The sequence below is a fragment of the Dermacentor andersoni genome, chromosome 7 (assembly GCF_023375885.2).
Source record: "Dermacentor andersoni chromosome 7, qqDerAnde1_hic_scaffold, whole genome shotgun sequence".
Lineage (NCBI taxonomy): Eukaryota > Metazoa > Arthropoda > Arachnida > Ixodida > Ixodidae > Dermacentor > Dermacentor andersoni.
Genome location: NC_092820.1, coordinates 121,923,046 through 121,949,822, shown reverse-complemented (window position 1 = coordinate 121,949,822; position 26,777 = coordinate 121,923,046). Strand labels below are relative to the sequence as shown.

Here is a 26,777-nt window from a genome sequence, read left to right as displayed (position 1 = left end):
TGGATGGGTCTAGCTGCCCAAAAGCACTCCAAGCATGGCAAAATTGGAAGAGATGTACTTCCATTTTGTGTGCTTGTCCCGACATCATGCAGTCATGTGCGCAGACACCGAAACTATGTCAGTTTCTACTGTGTTCCAGTGCGGGATCAGACTCTGTGATCCTCTTGTGTCTGCCTCAGTATTCGTGTAGCACTGACTTATAGTGCTAATCAGGAGCGGTATTCTGTAAGAGTAAACCTAGTGGACATGTCCATTTCGTCTGCTGTTGAGGTTCTGATTGGCTGGGCTGTGCTGCGTGTCCGCAGCTGTGAGACGCCATAGCCAATCAGCACTTTCTTGCGCAGCACGCAAAATCGTGCTTTGTGTGAAATGAGACAATCCTAACAGCTCGCGTGCGATGCCATTATTAGAAGTGCGCCGCGCCGTAAAGAAAAAGCGATGAGGAAAAAAAAATGAAGGCGGGGCCTGTGACGCCTGCGTCATGCAATCCTTCAGGTCCAGTATCGGAGAATGCAGGCAAGGAATTGCGCTTCCAGAGGCTAGACGGGGCAAGTAGAGCTCGCCTCCTGAAATCATTGGTTTGCGGCACTGAAGTATTTCCATCTTGGCTATTAATTAATAGATTTGACAAATTTTTGCGGCAGAACGCTCCCTGGAGGATGCATAACAATTTCAGTGTATAACCAAAATTTGCTATAAGGCCTGGTGAGGGACCCTTTAACAGCGGACCGAACCTGTACATATCTTGAATAGATTGTAGGTGTGACCTGGATGGATTATGTACCTTGTTTAAATAGCCAAGTAAAAAAGTTGGTATATTTAACCAAATCTGACTACTCATGGTACACATAGGTTGCAGACTGCAACAGAAAAAATTGGGGTAGTTATTTTGCCAGTTTGAATGTTCTGCTATTTAATTGCTGCTAGTAGATAGCAGTGGTTAGATGTGCGTGACGCTGCTAATGAGCTTACATTAACTCGTGCACAGGATCGGCACAGAATGCGTGAAGTCGTCAGCTACAGCGTAAGTAGAAAGTCTCCTTTTGAAAAATTGATAGAATATTGTATGCTTACAGCGTACGCTGCTTACCGTACCCAATAAAGGGTTGTGATAATCTTGTGCTTTTCTTTTTTATTACTTAAAATATACTGTTCAGGCTATGCAGACGTTGGGAATGCAGTCAAAGGCTTTGACATGGTGGCAGGAGTGCTTGCTGACACACATACTGTGTGTGAGAAGTTAAAGATTCTGCTCACTCTATATTTTGTGACGAAATGAAACAGTGGTCTGTCCTTCTGATCCAGCTAACTTGTGGCTGTGGGTTTTAGTAGTGTGCCGTTCATTTTCGACCACGACCACGTTTTGAACACCATTTATTTCCAAATTGCCGTAGCAATCAGTACTTGCAAAGGTGTGTCGCACACTCATTCAGAGATCCTTTCGGACTCCAAAAATTTGTACTTGATGGATATTCCAGACTTCATAAATGCACCGTCAGGGTTCCAATGGGTTACTGCATTTTCTTCACCGAATTTTCAAACCAATTTTCGCGATAAAGTTTGATTTTCCGGACTAATTAGCTCATTCTGAGCCATGCTACCTGTCTTGAAGGCCGCCATGTTGGATTTTATGCTGGCTTAGCCAGGCTTGTCTTCCAGTGGTCTGCTCTATAGCCTCCAAGATAGGGAGGCACACGCTGTCCTCCATTCTCGGAGGCCATGTCCTCTCTTTGGCTGACAAAACGCTCCAGGGGTCGCCACATTCTTTCTTTGTTTTATTATTATTATTATATTTTTTTTCAAACTTCGATTTTTCGGACTGCTTTCCGGTCCCCGCGAGGTCCGGAATATCAATCGGCGTTTATAGCTTGCTGTACCATCATAGCTGTGAAGCAAACATCATGTTGCAGAAACGCTTTGGAATTCACATTGGCACTTTTCTAGTATGAAGCTGTTGTACCCTGAAGCCATTGTACCCTGTTCTTTCATAGAGATGACACAAGTGAGATCGACGTTTTACTCCCAGCATTTACCACCTGCTTTCTGTTACAGGACACTGACAGCAGCGTAAGTTGACTTGGCAGTCCATTCTGATGTTTCATTCCTTTCGTTTGTCCTTGAGTCTTGTTTTAGATCAAACATTTTTTTTATGTTTATTTGTGTTATGGTTAAGAAGGAAGCCCGCCCTTAGGCAAAAAATTGTTTTACATCTTTGTACTTTAGGTCATGGTGCTGAAAAGTTGTAGTTGTGTATATTTTTTTGTGCTTACTTCGAGTACAAGACTCATTTGGTTCTACTTTTGTGCAAGCTTCCTTTGCTTAATATTTTTGAGGAGATTGCGAAAAAGTTATTTGCTCAGCTATCCCCAAACCTCATATCATATCCTTCTGCATGAGAAAAGAATTCCAATAATAGCCACCTTATTGCTCTGTCTACCCGAAAACAAAAGATGCGAGACTTTGAAGAAGACTTGCAGAAAAACATTCTTCTGGGTGTCAACCTCGAAGTCTTTCAGTTCTTGTTATTAGAGTCAAAAGGGATTGTTTGTTATTAGAATTTTTGAATCGAGCAGAAGCCATTATTACCTTGTTTAGCTGTATCCAACAAACTGATATTTCAGAAATTTATCAGGAAAATTGGCTAAAAATAAGCTTGCATAAAGGATGGGAAGTTGGGCTTGTTGGGAATGACGTGCATTGGTGAGCTAGTTGGTACGTGTCTCGGAAAACATTCTAAAAACGAGACTAAACAAAAAGACTCAACACTGCGCTATGCAATCTGAGAATCGCTTCTGTGGGGCTACGCAATAGAGAGGAATGCTTACCGTTGCTATTAAAGCATGCATTGTACTTAGAGGTTTGTCAGTTATCTTTGTCTTTTGTCGTTTACTTTGTTGTTTCTTTCCTCTCTTTTCTTTCCCTTCTAAGGTTTATAAGCCACCTTTGTTGTAATAAATCTGTCAGTTGGTAGCACAGTGTTTAGTCCTATTTTTAGTGTTGTTTGTTTTCCAAGGCTCGTTGGTGATTCATGACTATAGGCACAGTGTAGTGAACACAAGACGCACAGGAGTAGGTGCGCATAGCGCCGACTGTCAGCGCGGTGGCCCACCCACACCTGTCGATCTAGTCTTCCTAGTGCTATACCCACAGACCCCTCACCCCGCTGCTGGCGTGTCGGCAGGCTGTTAGGAATAATAGAAAGATTCACAGGTTGGCAGCAGTGGGAAAGGGTCACACCCAAAAGGGCCTCCGAGTGGATGCATAAATACAACTCGCTCTTTCTGCACGGCCCACATTTGCAGCTTGACGAAGACGAGGGGCCATCAACGTCCAAGAAGAGCCTGGTGCAGATTGCCGAGCCAAGGAGGCGCTTCCTTCCCCGCGTGCCTGAAGTTCGGCTGCCCTTCCGTCTGGGCAGCACCCTCAGTGCTCTCTTCTGGATATTCCTGGTGCCCTCGCTGGCCATTGCACTGTACCTGCTGTGCCAGAAGGTACGCTGCCACTCCAGGCTTCCTGCATGTTTTTGCTCCATGGCTGCTCAAATAGAGTTCGGTACGAAAGTTCCGAGAGAAAGCTCCGACACCGGCGTCTGTGAGATGCAAGTATGAGGGTTCGCCCAGCGTTGGAAGAAATGGTAGTACAGTCGTGCTCAATATGAGCTGCAACGTGGTTGATGTGGGTGGCCCCGACATATGAAAACTAGGTTTAATTAACACCTGTAAGTGGAGCAGCCTTTTAAATTGTCCACTCTTTCGTATGTCGTCAGCTGCCGGGCAGTCCTGGAGCCCCATCGGCCATGAGCGCTGTGTTGTTGCAGCTCTCACTGAGCGCAGCTGTACATTTGTTTGCCTAAGCTCTGTCCTGCTGGCTTCAAACGACTTTGTCGCTTTGTAGATTGATAGATTTCTGCAAAACATTGCTTATGGATGCACCGATTTGCAGCGAACATGCATGTGCGTGGAAGCTAATTTACAGTACATGCGTTGATAAAAAAAAAGTGTGAGTGCTTAGAAATTTAAAAAGATAAAGTGTAATCGACAACGCAAAATCTAAAGCCACAAGACAAATCCATGCATCACCCGTCATTTCCGTGGTCTGGGCACAAGAAAGCAAGAGTGGGAACGGGGTATTGACCACAACCAATGTCTCGTTATGAATTTTACCAGGGCAGTTTACTGGCAACTTGTGTCACAAAAAAAAAAAGAAGGAAAAGAAAAAAAAAGACTGGCTTCAAAAGGGTATAGCTGTCATTGAGGTAACTAAAAACCGTCTATGCAGTCGACGCTCGTAACAATGGACTATGATAATCCGGTTAAAAAAGTCTGTTCTGCACCCACAGAACACCAGTTGTATGCTTTTTCACGTCTACCACCGTCCGCCATTGCATACTGAACTTGTCATGCTTCTAACTTGTTGCTCAACTGGAACTGATCATCGACATAAAGTTAGATGTACTTTCTGCAACACACACTTTTTCTTGTTCCTTCATACCGCCCATATCTAATGATTGGAACCGCCTTCCCATCGACATTGTATCTATTTCTGATCACACACTTTTTCTTTGTTCTTTATCTACGCAAGTTTACTGTGGTGATCCTGTGTGATTATTTGATGTTCCTGTCATGGTTGTTTAGTGGCTATGGTGTTGGGCTGCTAAGCACGATATCGCGGGATCGAATCCTGGCTACGGCGGCCGCATTTCAATGGGGGCGAATTACTAAAACATCTGTGTACTTAGATTTAGGTGCACGATAAAGAACCCCAGGTGGCCAAATTATTCCAGAGTCCCTCACCACAGTGTGCCTCATAATCAGATTAGAACATGGGGAATGCGGGAGATGGAAATTCAAGACGATGAGCAAAACAAGAACAAGGTGAAAGCAGGAGCCAACGTTTTGACAAGTGGACTTGTCTTTTCATAACTTGACTTGTCTTGTCTTGTCATAAGTCGCCTTGAAAAAGACAAGTCCACTTGTCGAAACGTTGGCTCCTGTTTTCACCTTGTTCTTCTTTTGCTCATCATAATCAGATTGTGGTTTTGGCACTTAAAACCCCTTAATCTAATTTAAATTTTTTCCTATTATTATTTGATGTATTCCCCCTCCCTCTTCTTACAGCTAAGCTGTTGGCCTCTAGTTGGTCAGGGTTTTGCAAATAAACAAACAGCAAGATTAATGGCTGGCCTCTCGGGCCCGAGTGTGTCGCCGCCGCCAATGACACAACCATTGGCTACTTTGTTCTTTACACGAAACAGTGGCTGAGCTCTTCGTTTTATTTTTCGCCACAAGCGACAACCACTGTCAAATCTGTAGCATGAACGAAAACCGTCTACGAGGCAAGTTAGCTCGGTGCCCGCGTCCGGCCCCCGGCGTACTGCATGTGAGGCGGCTCGATAGTATCACACGTTGCAGTCTGGGCGCCGCAAATAGCAGCACACCTTTTTTCGTGTAAATTGATGCAGTGAAAAATAGTGTTCTCAAATCGGTGCATTTTGCCCTCGTCGGTGGTTGTTTTCAAAGCGCTGTAAGCTACGGGTTCGCTTCAAAGATGATTAGGCCTAGCGGCAACCACGGCACTTGCTCGGCAGTGGGCCGACAGACGGTGGGCAGTGGTGGTCCGATTGCGTGATTGACACGAAAACTCTCCGCTTGCGGTGTGTTGTGTGGCACACCGTTGCGGGAAGCCCGTCAGTAGTGTATTCATTTTTTAAGAAAACGGGAATTTTTGCAAATTCCGCAAGCAGCCAGACGTAGTTGCATGCAGCGCAACGCCACACGCACTAGTTGCGTGCAGTGCACTGCCACACTCGCGCATTGTTACAGCAAAGTACTTAGCAAAGTATTTACACCATCCAGACAAAATTTGCCTGTAAATATCTGTTGTAGACGATAATCCGTTACAGCCAGGTCTGTTAAAAGCTGAATCTGTTGCATTGATACTTATAGGCAGACCAAACTAAGTGAGAAGAACGGTCTTTTATATCCGAAAGTTTGTTGTATGCGGATTCGTTGTAATGGGCATGGACTGTATGATAGCAATTGTCTCCCTAACTTACCTATGCTGCTTTGTGACTTTGCCCTACAAGACGTACCGTATTTAGATGCATAATGAACGCACTTTTCTTCTGGAAAATTTGCACTTAGTAGGGGGTTGTGTTCATTTATGCAGGACAAAATTTTCAGCAATATTTTTTCGCGGCCTCCTCTAAAAGTAGGAGACTCATAGTATGAATCGGCATTCGATACCTCTACACCAAAACAGCAGCCAGATTCGAGGCATTTAATCTCGCGCGTTGGGGCACCAAATCGGTTGCCGAATCGTACCGTGGGTCTCCTACTTGTCTTGCACTCTGGTCATACGATCCGGCACTATGGCACGGCAAAATGGCTCGGACCTGGTACGTCGGATGCTGTATCAGACGCCAAATTGTATTGTGTCTACTACTTCATGGCAGCAAGTTCAGGGTGTGATCATTATACAGAGTAAGGAAAAAAAACTCCTTTTTTGATAAGGAGGGGGGGGGGGGGGGGGGGCATTCATTAAGCGACTAAATACAGTAGTTCCCGAAGTGTGCTGGAATTGTATTAATTTCAGCTGCGCTGTTACATCTCAAAACTCGGTGAGCATAATTGGCTGGTGCATCTCTGTCGAAATTAATGTGTTCGGTTACCTGACGTCTGCATGCAACCCTGGTGTTGTACGACTCGTGTTGCCCTGTGGTGCCTGCCTTTCACTGCATAAGAGCTGCAGACAATAATGAATTAAGTCGTGTGGACGTTAGATTTAAGTGACTGTTGGTAACCTACTAATCCAAACGAGGCAAGCGAGTTGGGCTGAGTACATATGTGGCCCCACGCTCCCTGTGTTGGAATAATCTGGCGGGTTTAAAGGCTTGTGTGTGCTTAGATGGCCGTGGCTTTTAATGTGCGCTGCCTTCTCGTCCGCTTGTCGCTTGAGCTCGTGTAATCTTGGCTTTCAAGGATGCATTGAAGCGAGAGGCAGACGAAGTGTTCACTCCCCTCAGCCTCGAGAAACTGACCCCTCGCCCTCTGGTGTGCCATTTCAGGAGAGCTGCACCATCATGAAGGCTCCCAGACTGCCCAAGACTCTGGGTGCATACTTCCACTGGAAGCTCTACGTCGGCTACCTGGGCTTCCTGGTTATCCAGGCCGTGGTCCAGGCACTTCCTGTGGGCCGCACAGTTCAGGGTTTCCCTTCCAAAGCCCTCAAGCATCGCATTTCCTACGATTATCGCCTCAATGGTGAGCAACTCGCCTTTTCTGTTTGAACAGAAAGTGGTTGTTTTGTCAGCAGTGGGTGTGATGCGACGTAGAGACGTACGTAGTGGGAGGAGCGGTGCTAGATGTGCAATTGCACATTGCGTTTGCTGGATTGTGCACAGCTGTCCTCCACATTGCCCTGTAGGGAAGTCTGCGTCAAGCCTGAGAGCTGAGCTGCTTGATGCAATTCCGTGATGTGAAAAACTGTGCAAAGGATGCTGTGAACAATTGGAAGACAACACAAACACTGACTCACAATTGGTTCCTTTTTTTTTTTCTGTGCTTGTAGCTATCTGTTACACGGGGTCTGCATACTCGTGACCAAATAAGAAACAATTATTTTTCATTTCGTTGCAAACCCTTACAAGTGTTTGCGGGTGGTGCCGTATGCTTCACGCAAGTAAACGAGGCAACCGAAACCACATGCAACTCTCCAGGCTTGCTTATCCGTCCTCTCTCTCTCTCTCTCTCTCTCTACAGGCTATGTGAACTTGCTGGTCACAGCGGCAGCGTTTGGAGGCCTAGCATGGTACGGCTTTCCCGTGGCCATACCGTACCATTACATCCTCCAGCTGCTGATGACCACCGCTGCATTTGCCCCGGTCCTGGCCCTGCTCCTCTACATCAAGGGGCACTACGCATCCTGGGAGCACCAGTTCCCACCTGGAAACACGGGTACGTCGTCGCCGTGTGTCGCGATATTCTTAGACACTCCACCGAGTTGCGAATTAAAAAAAAAAAAAAGGAAAGAAAGAAGGAAGGGTGGAGGGTGGGGGGGAACTCTAGCATATACGCGTGATCGGAAGTATGCAGACCGGGGATTCTGGGGGGAGAGAAAAAATTAAAAAGCCTGGCAACTCGAACTGATAATCTGAAATTGAGCGTGTTGCAGTCCTCTCCGGGTTACATGACAAGTAGGGTTGTGCGAATATTCGATTTGGCCTTCGAATCATATAGGACTATACAAAAACTGAATATTTTCAAAGTATTTTGAAGTTTAAGAATAGCTGTGTGAATACTTTTTTTTTAGAAGTTATTCCCGAATGTGAACAATATTGATAAGGATACTGATGCCAATCCTTAATTTCTAAAGAAAACTTTTACTATTGCATTTTTAGGCACTATTTGTATTGTAACTGTAGGGTCATTAAAATATCTGTAGGATAACTTGCAATTGTAAGATGTAAAACATCTTAACATTGGCCAGATTAGAAAAAAAAAAGTTACCGTATTCACACGATTCTAACGCGCCCTCGATTGTAACGCTCACCTGTTTTCCATGACAAAAAAAAAACACACACACAAAGAGTACAATACCGCGCACCTCGTGCTTTCATATAGCAATACTATTTTTTCTCATTCGGAAAAAACAGATTTATTCGCAATGCAATAAAGTTGTGATGAATAGAAACACAAATGGAAGCGGCTTACCTTGCCGCTAAGATTTTCACTGCGCTGGTAGAAGTCGTGTGGGGCAACAGATATCACTCGTCGTCGCTATCAAACAACTCCTTATCGCTACCAACAGACCAAAGCATTTAATCCTCGGTGCCATCCATGGCATTCGAAATCCCGCACTTTTTAAAGGCCTTGTTGACCATGGCAGACGGTATCGTGCACCATGCATCTTTCACCCATCCAGCAAAGTCCTGCAGCGAAGCACGCTTCACTTTATTGGCGGGCGTGAATTCATGGCAGTCACTGACAAGCCATTCTGTGTAGAGCGCCCGAATTCTATCATTCACTGGCTTGTTCAAACAAACATCGAGCGGCTGGAGCTGCGATGTCATGCCGCCGGGTATCACGACAAGGTCGGTGTTGCATGCAGCCAGCTTGTCCTTGGTGCGCTGGTCAATCTGGCACCTGAATGCGTCGAGCACAAGCATCCCAACAGACCCAAACTGCCGCCGGGTCTCTTCCGCCAAACATTATCAATCCAGTCAGCGACCGAGTTTGTGGTCATCCAACCTTTTTCATTTGCGCGCACAATCACGCCACTCGGAAACACGATTCCTTTCAGGAGCGTCTTCCATCGGAAGGTAAGATACGGGGGCAGCTTGTGCCCATCTGCGGTGCAACAAAGCATTGCGGTGACTCTAGTTTTTTCGCAGCCGAAAGACAAAATGCACACTTGCTTCGCCCGCTTCTTTTTAACGGTTGTGGTGGCAGGCATGTCAAAGTAGAGCGGCGTCTGATCGGCATTTACAATCTGTCTGGAGTGGCAGTCGTTTCTATGGCGCAACTTCAAAACGTACCGCTGAAAACAGTGCAATTTCTCTTCATATTCTTCGGGCAATTTTTGGCATATCCCTGTCCACCTTCGAAGAGAAAACCCTTTTCTTTTCATAATATTTGATAGCCAGCACCTGCTCTCTTTGAAGTCGCTCCGCATCAGCCCTTTCTGTAGGGCTAACTGCATTGACCGTGCTTTGAGCAGATCGGTCGTCACAGGCCGCTGTGCCACTCGCTGCTCTTGCACGTATTCCGCGAGCAGCTCTTCTATTTTGGCGAAGTGGCCCTGCTTCGGTCCACTGAAACTCTTCCTTGTTGCTTTGCTGGCGAAAACATTTTCCTTCTGTTTGTGCCAGTCTTGCACACAAGTTTCGGGAACTCCAAACGGCCGTGATGCGGCCTGATTTCTGTCTGTCTCCGCGCACATAACTTTCCTTTTAAATGCGGCATCATGGTGGACTCGGCGTCTCTTTGCAGTTGGTGCTTCCATGCTGATTGAATAAACACAGAAAATGGGAAGACAGGCGGTAGACTAGGTTACACCAGTGCCTGGTTACATGTACAACATGGAGGTATGCACATGGAGGAAGCTACGGCAGCTAGGCTAGAAGCATGTACGAGGCGGCCATTTTTCTAATGCCAATGGCGATATGGTAACACAGATTTAGGATCGTACCCGATTCTAACGTGCATGCAATTTTGGACCCGTTTTGTCGGAAAAATAGTGCGCATTAGGTTCGAGTAAATAAGGTAATTCGCTGTTGCAATCGATGCTTCACCTTTCGGGCAAAACTGTGACTTTTCTTTGTTTGTTTGTTTTTTTAATTTGGATTTTCTTCTCTTGCTCTTTGCAATAATGTTGTTACACATCGTGACCATACTTTTGGAAGTGAGGCGTTTTGGATATTGCAGACTTCGGATAGAAATGACATTTTTTGATGGAGGATCAGGCTTCGTTGTAACGAGAGTGGACTGTACTTTTGATCACGAGTGTACACCGAAAGTGACTGAGATAGGTGTTTTGGAGCACCAGAAATGCATTCATAATTTCATAAGATGTAAAAGTCTCACAAACATATTGCATCTTTAACTCACTTCACAACAAACAATGGGTTACGGGAATAGTGGGGCCCAAGTTGGCTTGGTGCCATGGTAAACATAACTACAGGGAATCAGTGGAAATTAAGTATTGTCTCTAAAACGAAATGTTTGTGGCAACTTTCATGCAGAGCAGCTTGGTTTTTCACTGGGCAGACTCTGACTTGAGGTACGAGCGCTCGCCAGAGGATTTGTGTGACTGCTCCAGACGAACCAGCAGGATACATTGTAAGCTTTTGTTTTCTTTATTCTACAGGGAATGTGCTGAATGACTATGTGAAGGGCAGAGAGCTCTCGCCACGCATTGGACAAACCTATGACCTGGCTGCGCTGTGCTTTCGCTGCGGCCTGCTCACATGGGTGCGTATCTGCTCAAAGTTTTTGAACGTTGCCCTTATGCGCTTGTTCATTCTTGTTACTGCATGATGTATTCGAGGCAGGTTAAAAAGCGGTGTTGTAGGGGGTTACTCGGGAGGAAACGAAGTTGGTCTATCCCCACAGGGCTCAATCCCAGGGTAGCGTGCGCTGATTGACTAAAGGAAAGTGAATGAACGGCTGCGCAAAAAAGCATCGATGCACTGTGTTATCAATGGTCAGTGTATCAGCCATTGTTCACTGAGCGGCGCGTGTGCGGCTGCATGGCAAATGTGCAGTGGCAAACGCGACAAAGCTGCTGCCGCTCAAAGATTGACCACTTGGCAACTCCTGCCTTTATTATGTCGTGCCTGTCCTTGCTGGTGTCGCCACACGTGTGTGGGAAAGAATTAGCGCAGCTCTGGAGAGGAATGAAGATTTGTTTCCTGAATTTGTGGCTTCTGCACGGCACTTGAAGCACTGATATTCAGCTATGATAATGATCGTCGTGTCGTTATGTACACAGTGTGCATGTTTGTTTGAAATAAATGTGTTTAATTGTTGGCAGCAGTTCTGAGAGACCTTTAATGGCCAAAGAGTAGGCTCAGTACACTGCTGTTTGAAACAGCAGTGACTACTTCATTAAAATTTGTTTTTGTTTTTCCCAGTGAGTAGCTGAAAATCGCTTTTTTATTTGTAGATGGTTCTGCTGGGTGCAATGGCTTGGCATGACTTCAAGGCCAAAGGATGCCTGGAGCACGGGTTTGCCGTCAGCAGTGCCTGTCAGCTGTTGTACATCGTCATGATTTTCATAGACGAGGTCAGTGGCGTCACTTTTTTAGTCAGGCACTGTGTTTAGACTGGGGTGTGACTGGTGTCAGTGCTATCTTTTATTTTTAAGACAAAGCATTCTTTACTTCTTACGTGGCACTTCAGCAAGAGGTAGGTTCCTGCCTCACCTTGTCTGGGGAGGCCCCAATAAAATTTATGCGGAAGCCATAGAAGGTGATTGTCAAAGTAGGTGAAGCTTCTCGGTTCTTCAACTGTACCGACCCCCTCTCGGGGACCATGTGTCGCTTGCCCCATGACTCAAGCACAAGTGTACATCCGTACACTATATACACCCGTAGAGGGGTGATGTCATCACCCTTATACAGCTCTTGCCTTTCCTTCACTTGTTCCGAATTGCGCTAATGTCAAGCATGCATTGTTGAATTGGTGGTGTCCAAAACCCGACGTCTGTGACGTATTACCGGGTCCCAAAGTCGCTTCCAGTGCATGCAGCTGGCAAAAGCATACACAGCCTTTGAGGTAGTGTCTGTGTTTGTTTTTCCAGAAGGTGCATGGATTTGCACCACCTACTGTACATGCTCATGCAATTGCCGCACCCAGAACTTAGAAAGAAAAGAAAACACAAAAATATATTTAAAATTACCCGTGTACATACAAGCTTCACCCTTAACTTTTGAGAAGGTATGCAGTGCTATCTGTTGTGTGGTGCGAGAATTTTGAAGCTTACTTTGTTATATTGGTGGCAAAACAAGGCAGCCTTGCTGAGCTTTTGGCACCTCCTAGTACAGTAAAAACTCGTTAATTCTAATTCTGTAGGGGTGCTACGAAAATTTGAATTATACACAATTTGAACTAATGAAAGTCTAAAGAAAATAGCTTGGTTAAGGCACGTGCATAGTCCGATGTTGCACACATGCATGGTACATCACGACAAGGACAACGTCGATATTTAGAAGCACTAGCACAGCCAACGTAACCAGACACGGCCAACGCAGTCCGACGTGCCCGACGTCAAGATGGCTCTTGCTCCATCTGCGTTAGTCATGCCAACAGCACCAACCCACAATGCATAGTGCAGCGAAAAAAGTTCCCCATGCCGCTTCGCCGACGGTTGCAGAGAGCTGTTCAAAGCGTCACGCGGGTTCTGGATCGTTCTGCGCACGTTCCGAAGAGAGCAGCCGACAGTACAGTGTTCGTATTGTGCAACGTGTGGTGTAACATTCCAGATGTGATGTATTGGACACGAGCCTTGGTCGAGCAGTCGCACTCGGTGCATTTTGCATGCTGTTGTCGGAGCAACTGACATCGACCGGTGACGCATGCACTGACGGTGCTGGGGTGTGTGTGCCCACGCAGGAGTACTACCTGAGCTCGGCGTTTGTCAATGAGGATGGCCTCGGCTACGTAGCCGTCGCTGGCAACCTGGTCCTGATGCCCTTTGTGGGCTGCCTGCCAGCCAAGTTCATCCTCGAGCAGCGACCTCAGACCCTGCCGCTTGTCTGCTACATCGGCATCTTCATCATTTTCGGTGAGTGGTGCTAGAGTGTACTGGAACCCCCCCCCCCCCCCCTTTTTTTTGAGTGGCGCGACAGTCTCTCTTTGCACCCGACGTGTTTTGTGATACCAGCAGTGACGACGCTGCAGTCTCGAACTATTGAATGTGCATTGTGGTTGAGCGAGTGGCACGCTAGAGCATGGCCAGTCTGGAACGCACGATCAAGACTGGTCGTGGCTGAAGCTACCGCTTGCTAGACGCCTTCAATAGTGAGGAACAACCACGCTCCATTCTGAGCACCACTTCAGGTGACGCGCGCCATTAGATGTCGCACGCATCGGTCGGCACACAGCCTGCCCGTATATCCTAGTTCGCTGTAGTGGTGTTCACCTAAGTGTGATGGGCTAAGCCATGTTCGAGTGCACAGTTCCTTGCAACGCTGCAGTTGAACCTTGGTATAACAAAAACAGCTATAACGAATTATTGGATGTAGTGAAGCCTATATGAAATATCACATGTTTCCTTCCAGTATCGGCATGTGATGAATGTATGTCTGCAGTCGGCTTCTATTAATTCGACCCTGACGGGACGGAGAAAGAATAATTTAGGAGGTGCACCTCAGCTCCTTCCCACATTGTCTCCTTTCCACGCCGTGACCTCACCTCCTACCGAATGCCAGACACCTGACGTAGGGTCACATGACAGTTTGTCGAAGCCGTCGAAGCAGTGCAGAGGATCCATCTGGTGCGAGGAGTGCTCTTGTCGTCATCTCGTACGTGGCTGCTTGATGCCAGTGATTCGAGATACATGTATTTCTTAGGTAGCCACAGCTCGAGTACACGAGATGAACACGATGCCTGTCGCTAAACGAGGTGGGAGCCATTGCAACGTGCTCTGGCTAAGCTGGCTGGAGCGCTACGAGACAGGGACTGACCAGTATTGCCCCAAGGAGCAACAGTGACTTTTTCGGCTGGCCAAGGATGACTGTGCCTCCAAGGTCAGCGCAGTATTTACACCTGCTGACCATTTCGCCGGGGAAATGCTTTTACCAGACATAGTTGCTTGTTGTCAGTTTTTGATCCTCGCTTTCTATAGCTCTCGCCCATTCTTACAGGCGTTCAATGTCCTTTGGAGCTTTGAAAGTTTGGATGTTTTCCCCACATGACCTATTTTCGCTGTTACAGTTAGGGACGAAGCATCGGCGCCCCATTTTCGATACACAGTGAACACTTTTACATTGTAGAGGAGCAGTGGAGGAACTGCAGAACTTATAAAGGGGTGATTCTGACTGCTCGAAGTGAGTGGCGGACACTGCTCTACTCTGCTGTTCCGTCTGTCCAAACGTTCTGTAGAAACATAATGAAATTTTGTTTCGCCGCACAATAGCTATGTATGGCCTACTCTGATTAGCACTTTTTGTGGCGCCATGATAGTAAGGTAAAACAAATTCTCGTTTTTCATAACGTCAAAAAATATGAAAAGCACCAGGTGCAGTTCTCTATACGTGCAAGGTTGTGGTTGCTGATCATCTGCTCTTTCCATACACGCCTGGCAACGATTGCAGATCATTTAGTCTTTCAAGTGCACTGGTTTCTTGCTCTTATGACCGCATAAAAAGCATGTGACCGTAAATATAAATCTTGGAAAGCAATATTTATACTAAAACCGTTTACAGTCCTTGAAGCAGATGACGCCGGGTGCCGTCAGAGACAGTGGCCACGTGTGCTCCGCTCCTACCGCGAGAGACAACGAAAGCAGTTCCTGGCAGCGCCGTAAGGGGCGCCGCGCTAACATTCGCCAACTCGCGATAGCACGTCTGAAGCTGCGCGTCTCTTCCTCACCCAGCATGACATTTTCACGACTCGCGCTTGCACTGGTGCTGGCCCATAGTTTCGCCTCCTGTTATTCTTATTCTTGCTCCGTGGCCCTAAGCGCTGCCAAGACGGGCGCGTGCGTGATGACCAGCCAAGTTCGAATTATCCGGCAAAGGCTAATGTCGGGATCAAAATAAACTAAAGTTTGGTCCCATAGAAATGCATCGGCGTGGACCGGGACTTTCGGTCGGAATCGAATAGCCGGAGTCGAATTAATGGAAGCCTACTGTACACCCCTCTGAAGTATGACCATTCGATAGCAAGTCTGACGTCTCAGTGTCCCATCATCCTCTGTGCTGCCTGCCATGTTTGTTCTGTCCTACTGTCCAACCCTGTCCGTGTGATCTGCTCCGCATGCAGCGGCCAGCCTGACTGCGATGCACATCGCCCACAAGCGGAAGTACCACCTGCGACGCAACTGGCCTGACCCGAGCTCCCGAGGCCCAGGTGAGTTTCTTGTTGACGTCCTTTCGTGGCAGCATCTTGGGCAAAGGTTCTCTCGTACAAAAACATCAGTGAAATGGAGAGGCTGTGCGGGTCGTGGTTGGGTGAAGCCCACGTCTGCTTTGGGCGAGATTATGCAAGTTCCTCAAGCAGGCATAATTACTGAAAAAAGTCCCTGTGATGTAGAAAGAATGTGTTGCTTCTCAGTCTCTAGTGATCCCCAAGTTTGCTGCTGCTTGTTGATGTTGCATCTAAAGGCATATTATCCTTTATAACAGGTGTGTGCTCTGGACACACTATTTTCATAAATGCATGGTGTTGCTCTGCTTCCTTGGGTATTGTTTTTGTGGGATTTTTACACATCTTGGACATTCAAGGGTTGCCAGGCATGAGTTTAGCATATTAGTTAATCAGCTAATGCCAAATTTTGGGCGAGTTAATATAACATACTTGCTGATAGACAGTGAGTGCAACAGCCCACAGAACACAAAGGGAGAGTGCAGGTTTCGTGTTGTGTGGGTTATTGCGTTACTATCGGAAAGAAATGAGTAATCGGCGTCTTTTTCTTTTCCCCCAGTTTCGTCAGAATTTTGTTGTTCCTTTGGGGCCCCTAGCTTGCACATTGGAATTCATAGATGAGAAGCCTTGTTGTTTGACTCGCCCTTTATTGATTTGCTAGCTTTGCTAGCTTCCAGCAGCACCGTCTGCAAGACTTGTACGATTTCAACAACGCACATATTTGTTTTGCTACTGCATTATGCCAGCACCTTGCGTTCCTCACCGCTGTCTTTGTGGCCTTCATACTCTATTTAGACCTGTGCAATATGCTTATTGCAACTGCCATGCCCGCTGCTCTGCTGTTGCTTAATTCATGCAAGGCTGCTGCTCATTTCTTTGTTCCTCTCGGTTCACTTCTCACTTGTGCGTCATTTTTTGTGCCGAGCACCACTGATGAAACATAAAGGTCTCACTGGTTGTGCTTGTACCAGTAAAGAACGAAAGGGTGAGCTCATCTGAACGTGGTTTGATCTCATAAATTGGAGGAGGGGTGATCATAGTTTTGCGTAGTATCACTGAATTGCATTGTTACTGTATTGATTGGTGGGGTTTAACGTCGTTGAGCTATGAGAGGTGCCGTTGTTGGAGTCTTGGAATTGATTTTGATGACCCACTGTTCTTGAACATTTTTAACGTGGTCTAGGAAATAATTAATTTTTTTTTCCTGCCATGGGAAATACCTGATGATAAAGTGTATGGTACCAAATTGTAGAGGAAGAAATTATCTTTTCCAACGGTATTCATTTCAAACAACATATCTGTTGAAAATAATATGAAAAAAATGTTAAAACAAATTGTAACAAGAACGAAAAAGATCGAAAAGAACATCAATGCTGCTTTGCACAAAATGAACATTAAAGAAAATCGAAATATACATTTTGAACACAAGAGCTGTCTGCAATAATCCTGCAAATATAAGCTCTGTATGTGCAAAATTTCTTTAGATACTTAGGAAACCATTGGCCCTAGTGAATGCGTTACTCCGGAGTGCGGTGCCAAGGTCCACTGCTGGCCGTCTTCACGCATAAAACTCCACTTTCTGCACAGCCGGTGGCGGTTAATCCTGTCGTTCGGTCCCACCTGAACAATGTTGACACCCTGCGGATACGAACTGTGACCTTAAGAACACGCCATATGTACTTAGATTAATGCGCGGCAGTGATGAAACAGTCCGAGAAGTAAGTGAAAAGCACCGGCGGACACCTGTTCACGTTCCGGGTCGGTTTGATACACTTTCGCTGTCTGTACTAATGTCTGACGAATCAAAGTTGTCTTTCAAGTCTGTGCTGCTAGCATCATCCGAAAATTCTAGCCCAGATGCATCAGAATTAGTTGACGTTTCCATGAAGCAGCGGTGCGCGACGTCGATGCTATCTGAAACTATGAGCGCTCGTCACCCCGACTACGATGGCACTTTAAATATTCCTACGCGGTAGAAAAGAGAAACACATAAACAAAACCGATAAAATAGTTTCTCTTTAACCCATTAGATGGTGCTAGCTATTCAGAAGCACTCTGAGAGCGGCAAAATTTGAATTTGTAACCATTGATAACATGCTATCGATGGGAATAGGCGCGCTCACGAAAGTGTTAAGCATGCACCGAAAGCTTGGTTTGTGATCATTTCACCCCGCTGAAATGCGTCTGCTGGGAGTTGAATCCCCAGCCCATGCGTCGTCCCTCATAAGCGGTGATATCGATCTGGTGATTCTTGTTTTTAAACCCAGTTTTGCCATCCCAGATGGCAGTGACTGTACAGAAGTGCCACTGTGTTGTTGACTGTGCTTGAGAATGTCGTCATACTTTGCAGGTGTCGACTACCTGTTGGACAACTCGGGCAACCGCCTTGTTGTCTCCGGCCTCTGGGGCATCGTGCGGCACCCAAATTACCTGGCTGACCTTCTGTGCCACCTGGCCTTTGCTCTGCCCTGTGGTCAGTATCGGCAAGATGCAGAATAGAGGGATTTCACCGCGTTCGGAATGCTTGCACAGCAGCCCTGTCAGCACCGTGATGACAGTATTCCTCGCCGCTTTCCCGTTGTGCTGTAGATTTAAGTGAGATAGAGGGGAATGCCGAGGACATTACAGTCGCAGACTGATTTTCCGGACTCCAAAAATTCGGACATGCCCAATTATTCGGTCAGCTTCGCGGCACCGCCATTCTCCCCATAGACCATAATGTATAACAACTACCGAAAATTCGGACACCTTGCAACCTCTCATCTGATTTTTCGGACACTCCTTGAGCCAACTTGATCGAGAGCACCATGCACCGACTCTGACTGGTGCATGGTTCGACTTGCTGAACGCCATTCTTGTTTTGAACAGAGCCTCCCTGCTGCCCCACAAAGTGGCACTACTGCAAATCCCCGCTCATCATCATCGTTTCTGCCTGGTTCGATAGAGTGGCTATAGTGCCTAGAATATACTAGTATATTCTAGGCACTATAGAGTGGCTCTACAGCAGTTCCGGTTTCAGCTTAGTACGCCATGTCAAGACAATCCAGCAGCTGATTTGTTTCTTCGCGCACGACGCTGCGAGCAGGCCGCATTTTTCGTTTGTGCGACTGGTGTCTGCACGGTGGTGTTTGCTTTGTGTGCTGTGTCAAGGTTTCAGTGATCCAACGCAGCATACGTAAACATCGTGTCTAGCGTCTAATGGCGCCGACAGTGCCCGCGCAGACTGCGCTGGGAAATGCCGGCAAGCGGGTGCCGGGAGGCCTAAGATTTGTCGCCTTCCGATGTGCTCCCTACTGACGCGGAAAATGTTCTGCCGAGACCTGCGCAGTGGTTGCATTGCGATTCCGGACACCGTCTCATTTGACAGTTTCGTAGGTGCTGATACTGCCGTATTGACATGCGCAGAACTCGACGACGGCGAGATCATTCGTCAGGTTTCTGCTGCACTGCTGGACGATGAATCTGAGTCGGAAGCTGACTCACCATGTGCTACGCTGCCGTCACATGTGGAGCGTGTACAAGCAGTGACTGTGCTTTCAGCCACCTATAGTGACCGTACGACCCTCTCTGATATTCAGGCTTGTCTGATTGCATGTAAACGGAACAGCTTGCAACGGCGCATTCACGATTTCTTCAAGCCTACTGCCGAGCCCGAATAAGTGCGTGGAAATAAAGGATATCATTTTTTTTTTTCTTAATCTGCTTTTTCGGACACCTGTTTATTCGAACATTTCCGCAGTCCCCGTGAGGTCCGAAGAAACAGTCGGCGACTGTAATGCCATTGTTGATTGTCGTAAAATTTTAGGGGGAACTTGGCACGTGAGGGGGAAGGGGCTCGGCTTAAGCCGTTCCTATCATAGGACCCTTTTTTTCACCTCTCTCGGGATTTAAACAGGTCTGTCAGAGTACAAATGTGGCATGTTCCTTATCATAGTTGTCCAAATACTACCAGCAAGCTTTGCAGAAGCAGTGGTGTAGTGAAATTCGTCTATTCCTAGAAACACATTGTGGCACTTCTAATTGTGACAGTTTATCCTTCTGGTCTCTGGCTGTAACAGGGCGCCTAAGGGCCGGACATCCAACATTATGTTAACACGGTCCAACATTATACTGTGCTTACTTGTGTAATGTATGTGCCCTCCACAACTTTGGGGTTTAGAAATTCACAAGAAAGAAAAGCTTTACTAGAACGAATGCCTAAGTGGCCGGACGCACCGCAGTATTCCAAGTTTTGCGACACCTAGAGAACCAAAGGATACTTATTAAGAACGTCTCTGGTGGTTACCAGCAATTGGATATCATCTCTAGTATTGGAGATAAGCAGAGATTTGGAAAAGGTAGCCTCAGACCTGGCTCACGCGAGACGCGCAGCCAGGATTTTAAATAAAAGGAAATGTGAAGGTTTCCCCAGAATTGTAATTGATCATTCCATATTCTCACGCTCATGTGCTGGGTGGCTGCTGCTTCTTTTTTTTTTATCCGTGTAGACAATATGGCCAAAATGGATTATTGGCCTCAATTACTACACTACCTTGTGCTAAATGAATGATGCAGATACCTCCTAGGTTGCTCCTTTTGTATCTCATGTCGGCTACATCTCTAATTACTACAATCCAGGCCCTGTGAAACTTGGAACTATATGTAAGAGCTGGTGAATGCAAGAATACATGTCAGGTTTCTGCATTCTATTAAAAAGAATTATCTTCAATAGGTAGCTTGAATGCCAGCAAGCTCAAGAAACGTTAAAGGAACTGACAACTAGCCAGAATGTGTTGTGAGACGTGGATGAAAAAGAGATGACAGTGATTTATAGTGATAGAAACCAGCACACTGTTCGCTATTTAAGTAGAAATTATAATTTCAAATTGGCAAATAATGTCTCAAAAACCAGTAAGTGGCGTGAACCAGTGGGGAAGCCTTGGTGCTTCGGTTCTAGTATACGACATTACTCTATGTATAAAGTCACCTGTTATTAAGTACTGCATACTTATTGCTTAAAATTGCAGTTTGTACATTATTACCCACTTGCGCTTTATTTATTCTATGCGTATTACAAAGTAAAAGTCCACGCTAACAAGTGGTGCTGGCGTGCCTCAATGCATGGCGGCGCACATGATTGCTGTTGTACGCATGTGAGCTAAAATCCTTTGTTCCAGCTCACTGAGGTTTTCGAGAGACCACATGCTTCAGAAATCAAAAGCGCATGCATAGCTACGGCAACACACTGAACTGCATATCATGTGTAAAAGCGTCTTTTAACTTTAGAGACTTGAATTGGCTAAAAAAAACACCTTTGACTTGTTAATAACAAACTGTTGAACAGGAAACCACAAAAGCCTTAGCTGCTATTGTAGAAATAATTTAACACTTCGGAAAACGTGAATCATAGGAACATCGGCCTGATAAACGAAATAATACTTTCTCGCACCTATGACCACACTTGTCGGTCCTCCTACTAATGACGGCGCATAATCGCTATCACCCTCACCTTTCCAGCATGTTTTCAGTGAACGTCTTTGTCCTCGCTGCAGACCAAAAAATTGATTCGAAAATGTTCGACGGTGTTTCCCGCCTTACAACTGCGTGATTCGACACTATGACCGATAAACTTTCTTTCCATTGCACTAAAAAAGATGGGTACCATAAAAGTTGGTTGTCAGTCCCTCTAAGACAAGCGGCCGAAAAATCTCCTGTGGGGCTTGGCAAAAGCAGCTTGTATAAGCTCAACCTTGTGGTGTGGTGACAGACAGATTTTGCCCGTAACTGAACGGTAATGTTGTGGACAGTCTGTACTGCAACTGACGTTCTTCTGACTACCGCCATCTCCTCTGCAGGCTTCCACCACGTGCTGCCTTTCTACAGCTTGCTGATGAGTACGGTGTTCCTCGTCACGAGGACGCTAGAGGTAGAGCGCAAGTGTCGGCAGCGCTATGGCGACCTCTGGGCAAACTACACCCAGCGAGTCAAGTACCGGATCGTGCCCTACGTCTTCTGATTTTGCCATCTGGCCACCGGATTCCCTCATCTCTCCATCCGACTCTCTCTTCTGACATTGTCACCGCCTGTCTTGTGTGTTTCACGACCCCATCGCTGCCTACCTCCCCCCCTCCCACCACCCTTTCTTTTTTTTTTTTCTGCGCTCCTCCGCAATATCCGCAAGAGCTAAAAGAAGGGCTTTATTTTACAAGCTTGGCACCCTGGGACGCGCGTGACTAGGCCTACGTTTGAGCCGCAAGTTTGCCGCAGACAGTATGGAGACTGAGAAGAGAAGCAGCCTCATGGTATAGCTTGCAGGGCAAAGTTCGCCTTTCGCTTTGGTACTTTTTGTTTTAACGCAGTAAATCGATTTTCCTTAAATCGATTTCCCAGTCTCATGTAGCCCGGTTTTATCATTTTCGAGTCATGTGCCCGGCATGGGCACCTTGTCACCTGCTTCCCGCTGAACATTACGTTTGCGTTGCTAAACCATTGCTGTGCCAACTCTTTTACACAACCACGTCGCAGTAGCGAAATGCTTCATGGACAAGCTCTGCCCTGTCATAGGAGGCATGTAAAGTCAAAAGAATGAAAGAACTTTTATTAAGCACGTCACAGAACATCATCACTAAGGGTGCACATGTGTGATGCCTTTTAAACGCTTGTTGAAATTGTCGCGCTTTCTTTTAAAGGAAGCTGGAATGCTTGAAGTTAAAAAACAACCTGTCGTAGTCTACATGGACTGTGAGAGCAAATGTTTTCCCATCGTCAATTTCTTGGCTTTTAACAACATCAAAATCCATCTGTTTTTACTCATTGCTTTGTACAAAGCATGTATGTGCGCTGTATTCATGAGGGCACTTATCACTTCCTCCAATTTTGATGCGTGCAAAGACCCGTCCCAGCTACGCCCAGAAATCGGCAGAGATGGCGAAGTCTGTTTCTCTTGCGAAAGACGGGAAGCACCCGTTTTTGCTGCCATGCGACTCTTAAAAAGTTTCGGTTTGAGAAAAGTCACACGAATTGCTTGTTTCATTTTGTGAAATGAGCAAATCATTGCAAGATGCCTTAACTGTTCAAATGGTCTCATTGGAATTGCCCTCAGTCAGATCTGTAGGCGACTGTAGCGCTCCTATGTTTAGTTGAGATCAGTACGTTCTAGGTTACGAGACAGGTTGACACTGTTGTTGCAGAACTTGTCGCCGTGTCAGTGCCGGCAATGGCCAAGGATCGCGTGCTTTCTGTTGTGATGTAGCCAGTGTAGCCAGCTTCGTTGTTTCACCTGCCGGGCTCTGAGCGCTGTTGGGAAGGCGGTGACAGAAGTCCGAGTACTGTGGGCTCGGGCATTTCCTTAGGAGGCACTAGTGATGGCTACGGCGTTCGCAAGTGATCTGTGTGTTGACAACTTTAGCTGCTAAATCTAGCATGTACAAATTGAGCTTGCTTAGCATGCGCCTGTGCGTTTCGGTGCCACTACAATGGCTGTGACTGTGCTGTCATTTACGTTGGCTCGGTTTTAAAAAGCTTCAAAACTGTGGAAGTTAACTTTAAGAAAGCAAAGCTTTGCAGAAGTATGTTCTATTGTAATTTAGCCTGCTTTCAAAAGCTAAAAAAATTGTACAAGTTAGTTTTAAGTTGGCAACAGATTGCACGGTATGTTCTGTTGTATACGTTTTATTTGCTTTGATGAATTCCGTTTCCTTTACCTTAGTTTGTAGAAACGAGTTCTTCCTAAAGGTTTGAATTTCTATTTACTCAGTGTCGCAATATAAATACAGTGCTTTTCTTAAGACTTAGAAATGAGTTCTTCCTAAACATTTGAATTTCTATTTACTCAGTGCGTTTCTTAGACTTGCTACAGTTTACTGTGTTGTCAAGGCGAAAAGTATTGCAGCCGATAGCTGTTTGAGCTGGCTGGTGTTTTTTTTTTTTTTTTTTTCTCCTGATTTGCGCGGTGAATTCATAATTATGTCTACCAGGAATTGTTACAAGGTTAGCTCTAACGACATGCAGCAACTTGTTATATCGGCGTTTGAAGAAGCCAAAAGCTGTACAGTCACGTGTTTTCGAGATTACTGTGATCTTGATGCACAATGCATTATATAGATCTACTAACACGCTTAACCTGAGCTACAACCCAAAAGCGCGTAGCAACGCAGTCGAGCGTTGTAGCTCATACTGAGTGTAATAGTGCATTGAATTTATTTTTAACGTGCCTATTGATTAACTTAATCACCCTTTCTAAGAAATATTCACATCTGTGTGCCGAGTGGCAGTAATTCCTTTTTTTTTTTTTTTAGGCCTGTGTTTGCTAGGATGAAAAATCGCAGAGGATCATTTGGTACCTGGTATTTTATACGTTGTTGTTCGTTTGATTTATCTTTGTTGTTTCTTGCAAAGAGCATTCAATTTATGAGTAATAACTGAGACAGGCCTTGTCCGACATCTCACTGCACTTGTTTCGAGGTGCAGGAGCCGCACTGTTCATCCGCACTCTTGTTGTGGTGGATCGTTTTTTTTAATCCTTATTATTTAAATACCTGCAATGCCATGATGTGTTTCATTTGTACTTGTGCTCAAAATAAAATGATTCACGAAACTCTGCATGTTACAAGCCGATGCTTTCACGAAGGTCCTCAATCTGATTCTCAACTCCACTGTGCAGAGTCGTTTTGCGGTCGTCTAAGAATGAAATGCAATCGCAGAGCATCTGTTAAGCCAAGCCTCTTTGAGATAAAAAAACCAACGCATAAACCACATACTGTGTCCACAAGGATGCTCGTCCTAGCAGGTGTTATGTATTGAAACCAGAGAGAGACAGATCACTTTGTTGGATTCAGAAATGGCGTAGACGTCGCAAGAAGCTGTTCACCTGCAGTCTTGATTTGCAATTCATTTTTGGACGACTTTACTCCAACCTGTTCTGAAAGCTTCTTTCATTTCCTGTTTTGTCTGGACAGGTCATTCTTCTTTCACTGGCAATTTGCTCATGCACGTTCATCTTAATACATATATTTTCATGTAAATAAGAAGGTCAGAACGCCACTGTTCTTGCTTAGTGTTCTTGTTTGTTTTCACTGTGGTATGCGAATAAGTGCAACATGCTCTTTTTAGTTTCAGATGTCGCATGCTCTGAATGCATGGCCAAAAGAAAGGAAAAAAAAGTCAGATTTGTACCCTTGAGATTTTTTATTTTTACTGTATCCCATTGTGTAGCATAGCAACATGTGTCCCCGAAGTGTGAACACAGTTGCCCATTTTATGTATCGCTGCATCATGTAACAATAAACATTATCCCATTCTTTACATGTCGAAAGAGTGTGAGTTACATTTCGTTTTCAGACAAGATCAAAGGGAGCTGTCGCTTGGGTGTGGATTCGGACACCACCCATCGTCTCAAAACACTTTTCTGGAAATTGGGAGACATTTCCTTTAAAAGTTTTTCAAGGAATACTCGACAAATTCCTGTCAAACTTGCGTTCTCTACTGCTTCGAAAAAATGGGGAATGCTGCCATTTTTTTTTTCAGGGTTGCTCAGTAATGACCTCAAAGGCAGTGGCGCACCAAGAAAGATTTGCCAAGAATCGGGTGGCATTAATTCACACAATAATCGTGGGTAGCATTCATAAATGTAATGAAGGGATTAACTTGAAAATACTAAGACTGTATTCAAAGGGCCCAATTTCTTTACTTTGGGGTCAGGGACGAGATATCTTTGTTCTAAGCACTATAGGGGACCGATTTGTGCCTGCTGTTTGGTTGTCTGTGCCATTGAGAAGTGATTGTTGTGCGGTGGTTGTGTGGAACAAGGCATATGAATGCTGGCTGCAACACCATCAAGAGGCGCATGTGTGTGCCAAAACTCTCTGACAACCTGCACACGTCCCGTTCCTATCATTCCTTATGGTTGCTACTCCATACGAGCCAGCTGCAAAGCCAAAATGTTTTCTTGGGCGTGTTGCTTCATAATGAACTAATTTTGTAGCGCGGGACAAGGCTAGGACAAGAAGCGTGGTGCGCAGGACAGTTTACTGGTGCCTGCCCCCTGCACTGCATTTCTTGCGCTTGTCTTTTTCCACTATAAATTTTACATGTAGAAAGCCTTCCTTGGAGTACTTGGTCAAGTATGAAGGAGACTGCAAAGCTTGCATATGTAAGCTGTTCCAAATTGCATGTCTTTCACAGTCCTTTTTGAGCGCTATATGGCTATTGTGTGTTAGAGAGTGACAGTGCACAAAACCAGTGTCGTAGATAAAGGGAGCATTGCGGTGAAGACAACATCTAGAGCGAATGGGTGAGCACAAGAAGCTGACGACGACGAAGCGACGTGCATGATATCTGACGCACCGTCAAAACAAAATACTAAGAAGAAAGGAACCATTAAGGGCCCTACACGATGGGTGACGTGGAAGGAAATGAAGAGATGAGGGGAGACCCTAGAACGGCGTGGTGATGTTCGGGCGCAAGTGAGCGCCGAAGAAGTCCGCGGGAGCGGGAGTAAGCCATCGGGCTGTGGGCCCGGGCTTCCAGACTCCTACTGGCAGAACCTGGACTGCCTAGCCTCCGGAGCCAGGAGAAGGCCCCACGGCGTGACTGGAGTGAGCTGTCAGGCCACGGACTCGAGCTTCTAGATTCCGACAGGCAGAACCTGGACTGCCTAACCTCCTGAGCCAGTACAAGGTCCCATCGCGTGACAACCTGGAGTTCGCTCAAGGAGTGACCAGTGCCTTCCGTCAACAACGGCTCGGCGCTCTTCACCTAGGCAACCATGTGCCAGAACTGTTGGTAGGCCGCACCCCGCTCTCAGTCTACTGTCGTGTATTCGGACACACCTAACAACTATAGGATTAGAATAGCAGTGACTTTGATTAATGAGAACTGCGTTTGTTATAAGCAGTGTATTGTGCTCTTTATCCTTTCTTTTTCTATCCTTTGTTGATGTGTTTTCTTTCCTCTTTCTATATATAAATATACATTCTTCTTTCACTTCTGAAATCAAATGCTCTCATCCTTCATTTGAACAGAAAACATGGATAGTTATGTTATTGTTAGTCGCTTTCCATAAACGAACCGTGACAATGGCATACACTAAAGGTCGCCATACTGGCTCCTTCGCTGCCTTCAGTATGTCTGTGAATGAGTCCCAGTCACCCGATGTACTGCCAGTGGATCTTGACTAGTAGGAGCGGCAACTGCATAAACATTGGCCAGAAA

General features: G+C 45.9%; 1 protein-coding gene across 1 annotated transcript in view; it reads left to right on the top strand.

Annotated features, from left to right (window-relative positions):
- Positions 1-24,869, top strand: part of LOC126533905 (delta(14)-sterol reductase TM7SF2-like) — a 41,771-nt gene extending 16,902 nt beyond the window's left edge. The window contains exons 7-16 of the mRNA XM_055072921.2: positions 989-1,024; positions 3,303-3,491; positions 7,067-7,262; positions 7,761-7,955; positions 10,867-10,970; positions 11,665-11,784; positions 13,113-13,284; positions 15,486-15,572; positions 17,938-18,060; positions 21,422-24,869. Of these exons, the coding sequence (XP_054928896.2) occupies positions 989-1,024; positions 3,303-3,491; positions 7,067-7,262; positions 7,761-7,955; positions 10,867-10,970; positions 11,665-11,784; positions 13,113-13,284; positions 15,486-15,572; positions 17,938-18,060; positions 21,422-21,582 (1,383 nt within the window). The 3' untranslated portion in view covers positions 21,583-24,869. The remainder of the gene's footprint in view (positions 1-988; positions 1,025-3,302; positions 3,492-7,066; positions 7,263-7,760; positions 7,956-10,866; positions 10,971-11,664; positions 11,785-13,112; positions 13,285-15,485; positions 15,573-17,937; positions 18,061-21,421) is intronic.
- The last annotated feature ends 1,908 nt before the right edge of the window (positions 24,870-26,777 follow it).